This window comes from Siniperca chuatsi, linkage group LG22 (assembly GCF_020085105.1).
Source record: "Siniperca chuatsi isolate FFG_IHB_CAS linkage group LG22, ASM2008510v1, whole genome shotgun sequence".
NCBI classification, from domain to species: domain Eukaryota; kingdom Metazoa; phylum Chordata; class Actinopteri; order Centrarchiformes; family Sinipercidae; genus Siniperca; species Siniperca chuatsi.
Genome location: NC_058063.1, coordinates 18,983,762 through 18,997,607, shown reverse-complemented (window position 1 = coordinate 18,997,607; position 13,846 = coordinate 18,983,762). Strand labels below are relative to the sequence as shown.

Genomic DNA, 13,846 nt, shown 5'->3' with positions numbered 1-13,846 from the left:
TAGCAGCAACAGTGCACTGACTCAGAACATCTATCTCTCCCCCAGCAGGTTCAACAATAAGCAATGACACAGAGGCAGTTTGACATTTAATTCTCTGCAGGTAGGCGGTACATTCTCTGGTTTAGGTCTTAACACACCTCGATGGATTTTACAGATACATTCACCTGCTGAGGTGAAGGACGGACTCTGTGCAACTTCTGTGTTTGTGGTGAAGAAATAAAACGTTAGGATGGAGGAAAATCTCTGTACAACAATGGAAACATTTCTACTACAAAGAGGCCAGAAACAAACATTTGTACAGTTTCTAGCTGTTTGGCACTATTCCCCAAACCTAATACACTTTTATCTATAGCATCATATGAGTCTGTAAATGGTGAAAAGCAATTAGAGGGTTAAAGGTTGAGCTGATGTGGTGAATGTCGCCCTCCTGTGGTTAAAGGAAGGTAACCTGTAATATTATCTTTCATACTTGTGTGCCAGAGCTTGAAGTTGGCCTCGTGCAATTCGACAAGTAACACCTTTTAAAACACACACTTACGCCTCCACATTTCTTGCAAAAGGGTCTAATTCATGTCAAAAGATGTCGAGACGTCCGGGGCAAAACTTGGTTGAGAAGTGAAAGACATAACCATTGATTTCACAGCATTTCAAGCACTGCTTCACATTGAAATATAGACATTTAAATGCGTTTGAAACAATGGTTATATGTAACCTAGGCCAGCGGTTGCAAGATGATTAGCTTGATAGGAAAAAAGGAAAAAAACTTTGAGTTTATTCTTGACCTTGGTAACAGTAGCCATAAGGTCCAATTTAGTAGCCATTCTGGAGAGGATCATTTGAACACGCCCATATTCAATATATCATATCACACTGTCTTCCTCAGCAGATGGAATTTCACAGTTTTTAGTGTGCAATTGTAAAAATTTCCATTTTTCTGAGCACTTAAAAAAAAACTTTTTTTTAAACTCTTCTTTATAGAATAAACTAATTATGCTCCAGAAAATTACCGGTTCGTTTGTTTTCTTGACTTTTGTCCAATTGTTACCTTTTTCTTGTGAAATACTGAATGGTTTAATGTTGCGTTCATGTAACATGGGATTCGTGGTAGAAATGGAAAAAGGTCTTTGGCTGTCGTGAGGCATCCATGTTTGTTTGTGTGAAGTCAGATATATGGGCGCTTTCAGAAAAACTGGAATATCCCAGTTGTAAATACGATTTAGACATTGACATGGATGCTATTTACAAGACGGAAACTGGTAATTATGGTGACTCCCATATGATGTGAATGCAGCATCCGACCTCTGAGAAATGAAAAACAAATCTGAGGTTAGAAGGGAAAATCCCTTTTCGGTGAAACTGCTCACAACTCAAAGGCGTATGCAGCTTGTGGTGAAGAGTCAATTTCCTTCTACACGTAAAAAACAGACAAACTTATCAACCAACTTTGGCCCATATTTACTCTTTTGACGTGAAAATCACAGCCAGAGGAAGTCATATTTGGTAGAGAAAAGTAGGAAACTGTGCAAGGTTTACAAGTTACATACCTGCAGCATCCCACAGTTCAGCTGCTGAACATCTGTGTATTTGTGACTGATTACATATTTCCAGGTGTATCAAAGAGAGAGCTCATGTTACAGTCATAACTGCCGCATCCAGACTCGGTCTGTCCTATTTCAGAGGCTCTGAGAAACGCAGCTTTTTCATGGGCCTGAATTTGGAGAACACAGCTAATGTAATCTTTGCAGGCCGCAGCGTTTATTTGATCCTCGTCAGTTCGTAAAGTCTGGAAATATCACATGACCACTGCAGAGGGTAAAAAAAATGCAAGCCAGGTATAAACTCCACTCTCAAGCTAGCAGTTAATGACAGGGGGATACAGATAAATAGATGTTATATGAATATATTTTCACATGAATGTGTTAAAATTAAACTTCACATCTCACACTGTAAACTCAGGCTTCGTGGAACTTGACAGAGTTCCTTCCACACTGTTGACACACTGTCATTGTTTAGTCTCAACTAATTTTGGGAGGAGAAGCAGGTCCAGCCTGACCCTCCGGTGGTCTAAGAAAGCCTTCATGGGCCGCGTCCTTCATGGGATCCAGCCCCCGAACTGGAGCACAGCTATCGTTTCACACATATGTACTTCACAGTGAGCATTCATTTGGTGATTTGCAGCTCAAAAGACGTCTAGATTAAAGCCTGGCTAATTTAGGTTTTTTTTATATAGTTATATAGAACCATAGTTTCAGACAAGGTGTCAAGTTCACTTAAGTCCAAGTCTAAATGCTTGAGAACAAAAAAAAAAAAAATAGTGTTCATAGTGAGAGTCAGCTCTAATATAAGTCACCCAATATAGTCCTTTGAGTTTAAAAAAAAGACTGAAATGTGATTGTAACGTAAATTTGCTTAAATTTTGCATTATTTGCTAAAACTGTAATTCAGTCACAACACAAAATATTGTTGTAAAAATGTTACAGTACTGTAACAAGTAAAATATCTTTCCATACACTGGTGATTAAAACTACATGTCAAAAATGAGGATGTTCTGTTGAAGGCAAAGACACACTATGTAAAATAAGCATTAGCTGCATAAAGAACTTGAGAACTACAGTTCTGGTTTAAACAGCATTACAATTCCTGTATTTCATTGTGAAGCAGGTCGTGACCACATGGTGAAAGTCATTTAAATATTGTTTAAACAATAATTATATGTAACCTACACAGACGTTTTTTAGCCCAGATTTAAGATAGATGACTTTTGAACTGCAAATCACCAAATCAATACTTACGGAGTTTAATTTCTGGCTCTGATCTTTGCATTGCCAAAATGTCTTCAGGTGTTTTGAATTCTAACAATCATTCACGCTGAACGTTGGATTGTAGATAAGATTTACAGTGAATGTAGCTTATTACAGGAAAACAACAAAAACCAAAGGGAGTCTGGTATGGTATCACTATAGATGAAGTGTTAGTAGAGTCCATGCAGCTAGAGTTAGTTATGCAGTTCTAGGTAGTAAAGACAGGGGTTGTTTGTGTAAAATCATGAATACATTATGTACATCGCAACTATTACTGCATCCACTTCCAGATAATCTCATAGACAGATTTATTTAGTCTCTTTTCTTTCATTTACTGATATCCGTGTCTCTGTCCGAGCAAGTCGTGCTAAAAAGTTTACTTCAACAATTTCCGACATGTCTCTTAAAAAAAAAAACAACAACAACGTTTTTCGTGTATTTATCTGACTTTTTCTTCTCCATTTGTTTCATGCTTTCTGTGTCCCAACTACACATTCATACACATGCTGCGTTCCAGAGGTGCCAGAAAAGTGGGAACTTTGGATTTTTAATATTACTGGATCTTAACATGCTTTTAAATCAACAGTTGTCTGTAAATGTAACAGGAATTTTGACCAATTTTCTGGGGATTCTGGGGAATGCACACACACACACACACACACACACTTTCCCTTCATATTCCTCTTCTTCTCGCCCTTCATCATACCATTGTCTCTGAGCTCGACCCTTTCCCGGTGAAGAAGTCCCAGAAATTAGCGGCAGGTGACGGTTTGCTCTCCTCCTGCGGCGTCTGTCTCACCCAGATGCTGCTCTCTGTGGACCCGCTCAGACTGGAGCAGCTGCCGCCCACGCCGCCCAGGCTGAAGCTCAGCGCAGAGCCCAGCGGGCCCCTGCGGTCCTGGGTGTCGGGGTCCGGGCCGTGGAGTCTGGAGGTGGAGGTGGAGGTGGAAGACGAGGAGGGCTGGGCCAGGCTGAGCAGGTTGTGGTGGGAGTGGAACTGACGCATGTGGCGGATGGATTTACCTGGAGGGACCTCACCTGGAGGATTGAAACAGGAAAAAGGTTCAAACCTGCACTGCAAACCTCTAAATCCCTTTTCCTTTGGGGAAACTATCAAATTCTCTTATTTGTCTTTTTGTCCATTTAAAAAAAAATATAGAAAACTGATTTAAAACTTTGATTTTCATTTTCATTTGAAATGTTCCACAAAGACTTTTCTAAAAACTGGGAAAACTTTGTAATTAAATAAAATGGATTTAGATAAAAATAAAATCTAATTAATTTCATTTATCTATCTCTAAGGACCATAGTTGGTTAAATTAATGTCAACATTTTCAAAAAAGCCATTTATGTAGGAACATTTAATTGTTAAAAACAGTATTTAATGTTATTATTCTGTTTGTTTTTTTACTGTGACAACCTCTCCAACTTCCTATCTGTCACAACTAGGTGGTGCTGTGGCCACATTTATCATCCCAGCACACTGGTGTTCTAAAACATTTAGACAACTTAGTTTGTGTGTGGGCCAAGAGAGGCAGAGTGTTCAGCTTTTTATTCAACACAAACATGTACATTTTATTTTAGAGATGCTTTAATGTACTGTATCTGGAGAGACATCTACAGTGAGCAAAAAGTGTCAAAAATGTTTTAATTCTTTGGATTGTTCATAATTAGCTGTTTTCTTAAATGTTATTTAAATGGAGAAGTTCTTTCAGGGAGACTACTCTTAAAATCAACAACTGTTTATTAACTCAAGACAACGAACCAAGTGGTTCAAAAGTTTGCCTCCATTTTCTCCTGTAATTGGTACCAAATTACATCATTTTAGGAAAATATTAGGACCTGTGAGAGAAAAGCATTTTTATTTCCCAACATAAAAAGGTTTTAAAGGTCTGTTTCAAAGTCCTGTCCAGGCTGCCAGAATGACATTTTTAGCTCCATTTGCTCTGGAAGAACTGCGTCCTCTTCCTGCTGTAACGCAGTCTAGCTGGTTTCCTTCCAAATCTCAAGCTCAGTATCTCAAAATTAAATTAGTAAAAAAAAAAATTAATTAAAAAACTTAAAATTAGCACCTTTAATCAGGGCTGTAGCCAGGATTTTAGAAATACTAAAGTCATATGTCCAAGTCTCTAATAATTTGGATATTAGTTTTAATTATTATTGCATCCCAGAGTTTCCATATGGTCTGAAATCTGTTTTCTAACAGCTTGTTGAAGTTGTTTAACTTTTTTCTTCTTAATAATATTTTTTCTTGGCCTGAAAATACTCAAATTTAAAAGGCACCAAGTCTAAAACAAACATCACATCATGTGTAACTTTAAATGATAAAATGTGAGTTACACTTCAGGTCCCCAAACTCCCATTAAAAAAATACTGAGGCCATGACCTCTGTGTCCACAGTGCAGCCCTGAACATGTGACACAAAGCCACCAGATGAGTACCGTATCTCGCTTCCTGTCGCTTCCTGTTCTGGTTCAGTTTGAGCACGTTGAGGAAGACCTCGCTGGTCAGGCTGCCCTCGCCGCCGCCACCGTCGGGTGGGAAAAGTGGTGAGGGGGGCTCCAGCGGGGACAAACTCCCGCTGGAGGCTCCCACAGAGTCCAGAGACACCCCTGTATCCCGACGACCCCCCGACTCACTGCTGCTCTCCACCGTCAGATGGCTGCCGCTATGAAGGGATGAAATTACACACGAACGTAGCATCAGTAGTTTGTTTAAACCCCAAAAGTAACCACAGTTTGAGGTTGATACTCCTGGGGACTTGACTGGTTGTCATGGTTACCTGAGTTTCCTACGCAGCAGATAGTCGATGATGTCCGGGTCTGTCTGAATCAGACTCATCAGGACCTCCTGCTGCAGCTCTGCAGAAACCTGGAGGGTCACACATATGAATGCAGAAGTATGTTAGTGGACCACATTCATCTCCATTGTACTGAGCTGGTGGCAGCCATTAAAAGGCAGATATCTCCAAAACTATCTGCATGACTGGATACCAACAGTTGGGTGTACTAGCAACACATCTGATACTAGAAGCTTTGTTTATAGACACTGTTTCTGAAGGACTGTAGAAAAAAAAACTGAAACAAATGCAAAGACAAGCTTTGAAGGCTGAACATGTGACTTTCCTGGGGTGTGCCGTACCGTGAAGAGCCTCCTGTAGTTCTGTATGAGCACCAGGGTCACGCTGATGATCGCCGTGCTGTCCTCAATCCCCATAGCGTAGATATGAGGACTCGCATCGCCTCCTTCCCGCTGCAGCAGGTTGGGCCCAAAGATCACCGCCAGGTTCGCAGCCGTCATTTTGTTCCCGGGGATCTGGATGGAGAGAGGAAAGGAGGAGAAGTTTGGAGGGGAGGATGAGATAAAGAAAGAAAAGGTGTGAATCAACCCTTCCGAGGTGAACTGCAGAAGAGAGGTAGATAATGTGAAATGGAGTTTAATTGCTCAGGTCATTTAAAATATGTTGAGTTCAATTAACTGTTCAAATCTTGATCCACTTTATTTATTAAGTCGTTGGCTCTCAACCAGCGGTCACAACATAGCCGCCAGATGTTTCCATGCTGTTGATGTTTCCATGTACATGATGTTAACAGGACGTGCAACACATTTCTTTTATTTTAAAATGTCATTTTTTGCTGTTTTTCTAATCTTTCCTATTTTTCTTGTAAAATAATAGACAGTTTTTCCACTTTAAGATTCTAAAAATATACAGATAAAACAGTCTGAGGAGGGAAAAACAGCCTTTGAGCTGCTCACAGTTTGTAAACTTAGTTAATTTATTGAGATAACAAGCCAAAAAGTTTACTATACTGTGCAATAGTTTTCCATGTTTTACACTATTAATGACAAATTGTGTAAACTTTATATTGTTGACCATTTTTTGGATTGTTCAAGTGCTTGTGGGAAACTCTGAAAGTGCTGAACATCAACCTATTCATATTTCTTTTTAAAATACGACTCAAATCTTGGATGTTGCATTCTTGAAGACATCAGGTACCAGTTTTTAAAAACAGTTAATGTGCTAAAACATGTAAAACCCTTGATATGGTCAATTTACAATTTAATAGTGCACTTACATAAAGCAAGAACCAAATAAAATAAAGAACTGGTGCAGAATAGTTTCTAGTGTGGGTTAAGCTCTTAATGATGCTGGATCCTACACGTCCCATAGTGCAGTCAGTGGCCTACCTCCTCGTCATTTGTTCCTATGCTGTCCTGGGCGAAGCTCTGCACGGTGTGGAGCAGGCTGAGGAGTCGCAGCAGGGTGTCACAGTTACAGGGAGGGAGCAGGTAGAGGAGGTGCTGCAGGTACTGAAGCTGGTCTGCTCCCCTCAGCACTACAGGAGGCACAGACAGGATGATCAGTACAGGTGTTTCTGCTGTTCAGTCACGTCACTGTGTGTGTGTGTGTGTGTGTGTGTGTGTGTGTGTGTGTGCTTACAGTTGGCGTGCAGGAAGGCGGGGTAGAGCTCTCTGGGCAGCAGAGGATCAGGCATGTCTCTGAGAAACTCTTTGAGCAGCGCTGCCACGTCGTGGACGCTGTGCTCCTCGTCCAGCTGGACGTCCACCCCCACGTTGAAGTCCTCCCGCAGCTGAGGAGCACACAAACACAACGAGAGGACAAACAGGGGTCACTTTCCCCCGATGGACACGATTTCTTCATAACAGGATGTCACACATCATCAGCTTTTCACTTCAAGATTATTTTTATTTTCCATCGAAAAGTAGATAGTGACAGGAAACACGGGGCAGTGAATTCACACTGAGCTCCCCCATCTTATTATTGGTAGTAATAATCCACTGGTGTCCGAGTATGAGTAGCACAGTATGCTGTAGTTTAAGGGAAAGGAGTCAACTCACTGAGAAAAAAAAAAAAATCTTCAAATAAAAATGTTCTGGGCCATATATATTTAGATATGTTTATGTTTTGTTTTATACCCTGATCCTGAGACAAACAACATTTTATTCAGCTGTATTTTGTTATGGTTAAAATACCAACAAAAATGGATGTGGGTGAACAGAAAATGTCCTCACCTGTCTCACTCTCTTCTTAGAGCTACCAACTCGGAAAATTCCCACAGTCTGAAGACCTGGGGACACAAAATGGCGCACCAAATAGTCTCAGCAGAATCAGGTAGAAGTGTCATTTTTCTACATTTACATGGACGCAAAGACTTCAGTCTGAATATTTAAATGACTGTACTTAAACCCAGACTTCTAAATGTGCAGCTAAAAGAGTTTGTTTCATTTGGGGACTCCAAATGGCACAGGTGAGATATAGCCCGTGTCTCACCGTGGGTCTCGATGTGGCTGCAGCACCTCTCCAGCACCCGGGGCACCTGTCTGTAGATGGGGTTGAGGCTGAGTTTGGTCTGGGTCCTCCCGTCTGACGAGCCGCTGCCGCCCGGTGACTTCTTCAGCTCCAGCTCGGCCGGGTGAGAGAGCTGCAGCGCCTCCAGCAGGCGAGACTGACTCTCTACAAGGTCGGAGATGGAGTCCACTGACAGACCACCCTGCAGGGGGGGCAGAGAGATTGATGTAACAAAATGTTCTATATTCAGAAAAATACATAAATTAATAAATCAATAAATAATGATCCTTTAAGCAGCAGCTTTTCTGTGTAGAAGGATATACATTAGTTTTGAGAGGATCTTTTAGATGATAAAAAGTAGCATCTTTGGATGAAAATATATTCATCAAGTTGTTTTGGTAAACATGCTAGCCAACAGTTGACTATTTACAGCAGATACTGAGCAACATTATCGTTCACTTGGAGTCGTGTTTCTGCCCACATGACAAATATAGTTCCAATATTCTCTCTCCTTTTAACTCTGTTTTGGTCTCCACCAACTGCTGAGGGAAATATCTAAATGCTTCATGATGTTCAGCAGCTAGTCGCTAACTTTGTCTGTGTGCTGTTTGGTGGTGGATAGATAAGTACAGTGGGTTTATCAGTGCCCTTTTCACTAAAAACAGCGGCCTGCTGCTGCTGGAAATGATGTAGGTGAGAGCCGCAAGAGTGAATCCAAACAGAGTTGCAGGCCGTAAAAAATAGTGAGCTCAAAGATCTCTGTCAAGATGAGTCTGGTGATATGTATCTCTGGGTTCATCACTACGAGCGATTAATTAACATGACGTCATTTGAACCACTGTTGCTATAAAAATATTGCTTAGTGGAGCTTTAAGTTCAACCAAATAACGTGCTTTGAGGGATTTTCCGCCAGGATCTGAATATTAACAACAATAACAACATATTCTCATGATGCTTGAGTACATGTGGCACACATTTGAATCATGCGGTGCTCTAAAAGTTTACAGCAGATGACGTGTCGGGTCATCTGCTGCAGAGAGGAGGATGCAGAGAAAGAGAAGAAATACCCAGACAGGAGCAATGACAGGAGAAAATGGAAAAAACACTTTAAAATGGATGTCAGGAGAAGAGCCCAGCAGAACAGAGGAGTCCATTTTTATTAATCATCCTGACGTTGCCATCCAATAAATATCTGAGAGGCTGGAAACGAATACCACAGAAACATAAATCACTTTATGAGCTGAAAATTTCTGGATCAATGTCAAGTGTCTGAGGGATTTCCAACAGCACTTCAGTCCAGCAACCAAACTGCGCTAGAAATCTGAAATTAGAGGATATTTATTTAATCTGAAATGTGTGAGGTGGACAGTCCATGGTGGTGTGTAAAAAGTGTGAAATGGTGCAAGTTTTGTGCCTTTTAAGCCTCTAAAAGTTAGAAAAGAGGATTTTAGGAAACCCGTCTTTCTTGAAGGAATGGAAGTCTGACTACGTATGATACATACTGTAGTTTTTATTTAACTTAAATTAACCACCTGCCCTTAGATGGTCCATATATGATTGAAAATCCTTTTTCCCACCCATAACTGCCAAAAATAGCTACTGTGTCCCAATTCTATCCTACATAATAATAGTATACAGTATGTATGTACTCCAGAGGGTATATCTTTAAATCATTTGTCAAGCAAAAATACCAAACATTCCCTTGTTACAGTTTCCAAATTGGAAGGATATTCTGATTTTCTTTGTCATACTAAAACAATCTCTTTTTGGTTTTTGGACTGTTGGTCAGAGAAAGACATTTGAAGACGTCACCTTGGACACAGGGAGATACTATAGGGCCCTTTTCACTATTTCCTTACAATTTATAGACCAATCAATAATGACAATACACAACACCTGCTTAGCATTAGCATGTAGTGTGGACACAGCTGCAACCTTAAAGCCCTCCATGAATCTCCTTTTCTAGTCCAAGTAAGGGAGGTCTGGCCTGCTTCATTGCTCTAGTCTGAGTGTAGAGAGAGAAGAAACTATAATTTAAAATGTCCTCACAGCAGATTCTTCCTCTCAACTTTCTTCTCCTCCTACTATTCATCTTGTTCTAGCCATTAATTTCAACCTTTACTCCTACCGTATACTCTATCTGTCACTGCACGGGACACGATGCAGTGACAACGCCGCCACACTTACTGCGGCCTCATCTGTCAAGCTGAAGATCTCCAGTGGAGTGTGCGTATGTGTGGGCGCCAGATATTACTAATCTTGTGGGGACATAAATCTGTTTACACAGTCACATTGTGGGGACTCGCCTTCCTTATGGGGACAAAATACAAAAAGTCCCCATAACGTAAATCATTAAATTTTAGGGTGAAGACTTGGTTTAAGGTTAGGGTTACGCAAGTAGTGGTTATGGTAAGTCTCCAGAGAATTAATGTAAGTCAATGTAATGTGCCAAAAAGTGATGGAAACACAACTCTGTGTGTGTGTGTGTGTGTGTGTCGTCAGATATGTAAACAGTGAGCTGCTACAGTCCAGACAGCTGTAAGAGGGTGAGTCAGAGTCCCATTACCACTACAGTTAATAATCACTGTTGGCTTTACTTAACGTAACATAGTTTCAACAGTTTCATACAGCCTGCTTCTTATGTGGGAATTTTCGTTCTAAATATGTGTGATGATTGGATTTCTATACAACAAGCGTTTACAGGCATGCCAGCGGCTCTGTGAGGATGTACTTGCTTTGAGCTAAATGCTAACATCAGCATGCTAACAAAATGACAGTGCTAACATGGTGATGCTAAGCAGGTGTAATCTTTACCATGGTCACCATCTATGTTTAGTGTATTTGCATGCTAACATTTGCTAATTAGCATTTAACACAAAGTACAGCTGAAGCTGATGGGAAGCCATTCGTTTCGCAGGTATTTAGCCATAAACCAAAGAATTGGACAAGTTGAAATTTTGACCTGATGATGGCGCTAGAGGAAAAGGGAGGGATCACCAAAGTTATTACAATTCCTCCTGAGGGGGACATGAATGTCTGTACTACATTTTGTGGCAATCCATCGAATAGTTGTTGAGACATTTCAGTCTGGACCAAAGTGGTGGACCAACTGACTGACCAGCTGACTCTTATCTTACAGGTCTCTTATTTATAGTTTTTGGTGTAATCTGTCAGATGCATTTTTATCAAGCTAGGTAACAGAAGACTACATATAAAGTTGTATTTTATATTTTCAGCTAATTGGCAGTAAAGAAAAAAACAAGCTTTACCAGCTTTCATTTTTTATCAACTGATTACAGGTTAAAGGAGAAGTAAAGCATTATATTTCATTTTATACTCAATTATCTATAAAGGGTTTATACAGCTGTAACTCAGGCGGTAGAGTGTGTGCAGGGTTGGTGGGTTGGTGTCCTTGAGCAAAACACTGAACCTCATATTGCAAAGTGTGTTCATGTGGAGAAGAAATTGAAGTTGCTTTGGACAAAATTGTCTGCCATATTAATGTAATGTAATATTTAACTTCACTAACTATAATATTTAACTGACACTTTTGACTAGTAAAGTGTCCAATTATTACTTTTTGTTGTATTTTGGGCAACAATTCCTATGATCAGCCAGAATAAAAACTACATTTCTAACAAAACTGAAATCTCATATTTTGCCGAATTTTAAACAAAAATAAACCAAGTTAATGGCCCCGTTGAATACTTTCAGCTGCACGTTGCAATTACAGTGAACAGACCATTGTTTATGTTGCTGAACCTGAGCTGATTGCAGTCATGGTCACAATGTGATTGTATTACGTCCATTACATGTATTACACACATCTGGCTGCCTGCAGAATGTGAGAGCAACTATATGCTACCTGCAGTGATCAATACAGTATCACATTAGTGTTGAAAAAATTTGTCAATTAATGGATTACTTGATTGACAGAAAATTTAAATCAACAACAACTAATAAACAGTAATTGTTATTCAGTTATTCATCAAGCAAAAATATCAATACTGGTTTCAAATTCTTAAATGTGAAGGTTTGCTGCTTATTTTCTGTTTTATATCACTGTAAACAGAATATTAAACGACTTTTAGTTCAACAAAAAAAGCAATTTGAAGACACCACCTTGGGCTCTGTGAACTTGTGATGGGCAAGACAAAAAAAAAAAAAAAACCCAAAGCAAAAACCCCCCAAAACCATGATGGTCATTTTTCAATGTTTTAAAGATTTAATAAATTAAATAATTAAGCAATAATGAAGATAATCATTGTTTGCAGCCCGTCAATACATTATTGACATTATTTCTGTCCGTCTTGTGTGCAGCATTTACCTCAGTGCCTGATTCTTATGAGCTGCACTTGATGGCTGGTTCAGGTTCGATTACTGTCCTCTGTGGCTGTAATGATACTCTTTACAGGCTTAACATAACAACTGTTTCCAGATCAGTGTGGAGAGGATTACAGGGTGTGTTGGCCTCAAGCAGAAAGGCTTCACACGCATGAAAACACACAGCATTTTTCGTACAAACACACGACTGTGGAAACAAATAGAAGAATTCGTTGTGAAAATGTTTACAGCTGGAGATGCAGTCAGCAATTAGCAAGCTGCACTGTGGAGACCTTCATTACAGGACACACACACACACACACACACACTATTCTCACCCCAGATGACATTAAACCTGGCAGAAACAAACACCTGCCTTGCCAGTTTTCACTTTACAGATCAGAGTTTTGTTGACTTGAATCACTGATCCAAATGTCTCTTAAAACACAGACGGAAGCACACAAAACCAAATGGTCACTGCTTGATTAAATGTGGAATTTGGTAAAAGCAAAGAAGACATTCAAGAAATTAAGTCAAACTTAATGTCAAAGGTCAAATTTGTCACAGTGTCAACATTTACTGTTAAATGGCAGCGAAGACACCGACATCTGCATGAATATGTTCATACATGTCGTTTCTGATAGATTGAGAAACTTTGTTGTCCATTACATTTCCGCAAAACATATATTATTTTTAACTTCACTTTATCTGACAACTACTCAGGTTTTTATATGTAAAACAAAAAATAGGCTCATTAATATGGCGGTTTAATTACTACAAAGTATTAAGAGGTGTTAAAATTCTTCATTTTCAATTCTTCAACATTTTAATGCATCAGTAATTAAACACTATGAAAAGTTTTGATTCTTCAGAATAATTACTTTTAGTTTTGATAAATATGTAAATTGAACTACCTGATACTTCAATGTTAAGTTTTACTTAAAGGATGAGTCCTTTTTCAACCACTTAATTTTCCTATTTTCCTTCAATTATATTGTTTATGGAGGGATTATTAAGACAACAGTAGGATATATATATATATATTCAAATGTGAAATAAAAAAATGGCAGCATAAATAGAGAAAATATGTATTGATTATTTATTGCTTGTTTAATTGACTTCCCAGATTTACTGACTTACTTTTGTCCTAATATTCACAACACATTTACTCACTTCTTTATGGGTTGAGAAAGTTAAATGACCTCTGAAGTTTATAAAACTCTAATTTGTATAAATAAAAAAGGTCCCTCAAGATACAAAGAAAGTTGTTGTAGAGTTGTATTCAGTCAGAAGGCTGTCTCACCCTCCTCTGTCCTCGGCCGGTGTTATCCAGAAACGTAGGCGACAGCGGTTTGTTCTGGGTCTCAAAAATTGGTGCCGGTGCCACCGAGTTTGCAGACGGCGAGCTGGG

At 39.5% G+C, this 13,846-nt stretch overlaps 1 protein-coding gene across 4 annotated transcripts in view; it reads right to left on the bottom strand.

Moving 5' to 3' along the window:
• Window positions 1-73: 73 nt before the first annotated feature.
• The window catches only part of arhgap36 (Rho GTPase activating protein 36), an 82,088-nt gene continuing 68,315 nt past the window's right edge, over window positions 74-13,846 (bottom strand). For all 4 annotated transcript variants that reach the window (XM_044183456.1, XM_044183458.1, XM_044183457.1 and 1 more), the window contains exons 4-12: window positions 13,739-13,846; window positions 8,095-8,314; window positions 7,836-7,891; window positions 7,243-7,393; window positions 6,990-7,138; window positions 5,943-6,116; window positions 5,584-5,672; window positions 5,243-5,469; window positions 74-3,839 (exon numbers count right to left, since the gene is read on the bottom strand). The exon at window positions 13,739-13,846 is cut by the window's right edge and continues 206 nt beyond it. In XM_044183456.1, the coding sequence (XP_044039391.1) occupies window positions 3,502-3,839; window positions 5,243-5,469; window positions 5,584-5,672; window positions 5,943-6,116; window positions 6,990-7,138; window positions 7,243-7,393; window positions 7,836-7,891; window positions 8,095-8,314; window positions 13,739-13,846 (1,512 nt within the window). In that variant the 3' untranslated portion in view covers window positions 74-3,501. The remainder of the gene's footprint in view (window positions 3,840-5,242; window positions 5,470-5,583; window positions 5,673-5,942; window positions 6,117-6,989; window positions 7,139-7,242; window positions 7,394-7,835; window positions 7,892-8,094; window positions 8,315-13,738) is intronic.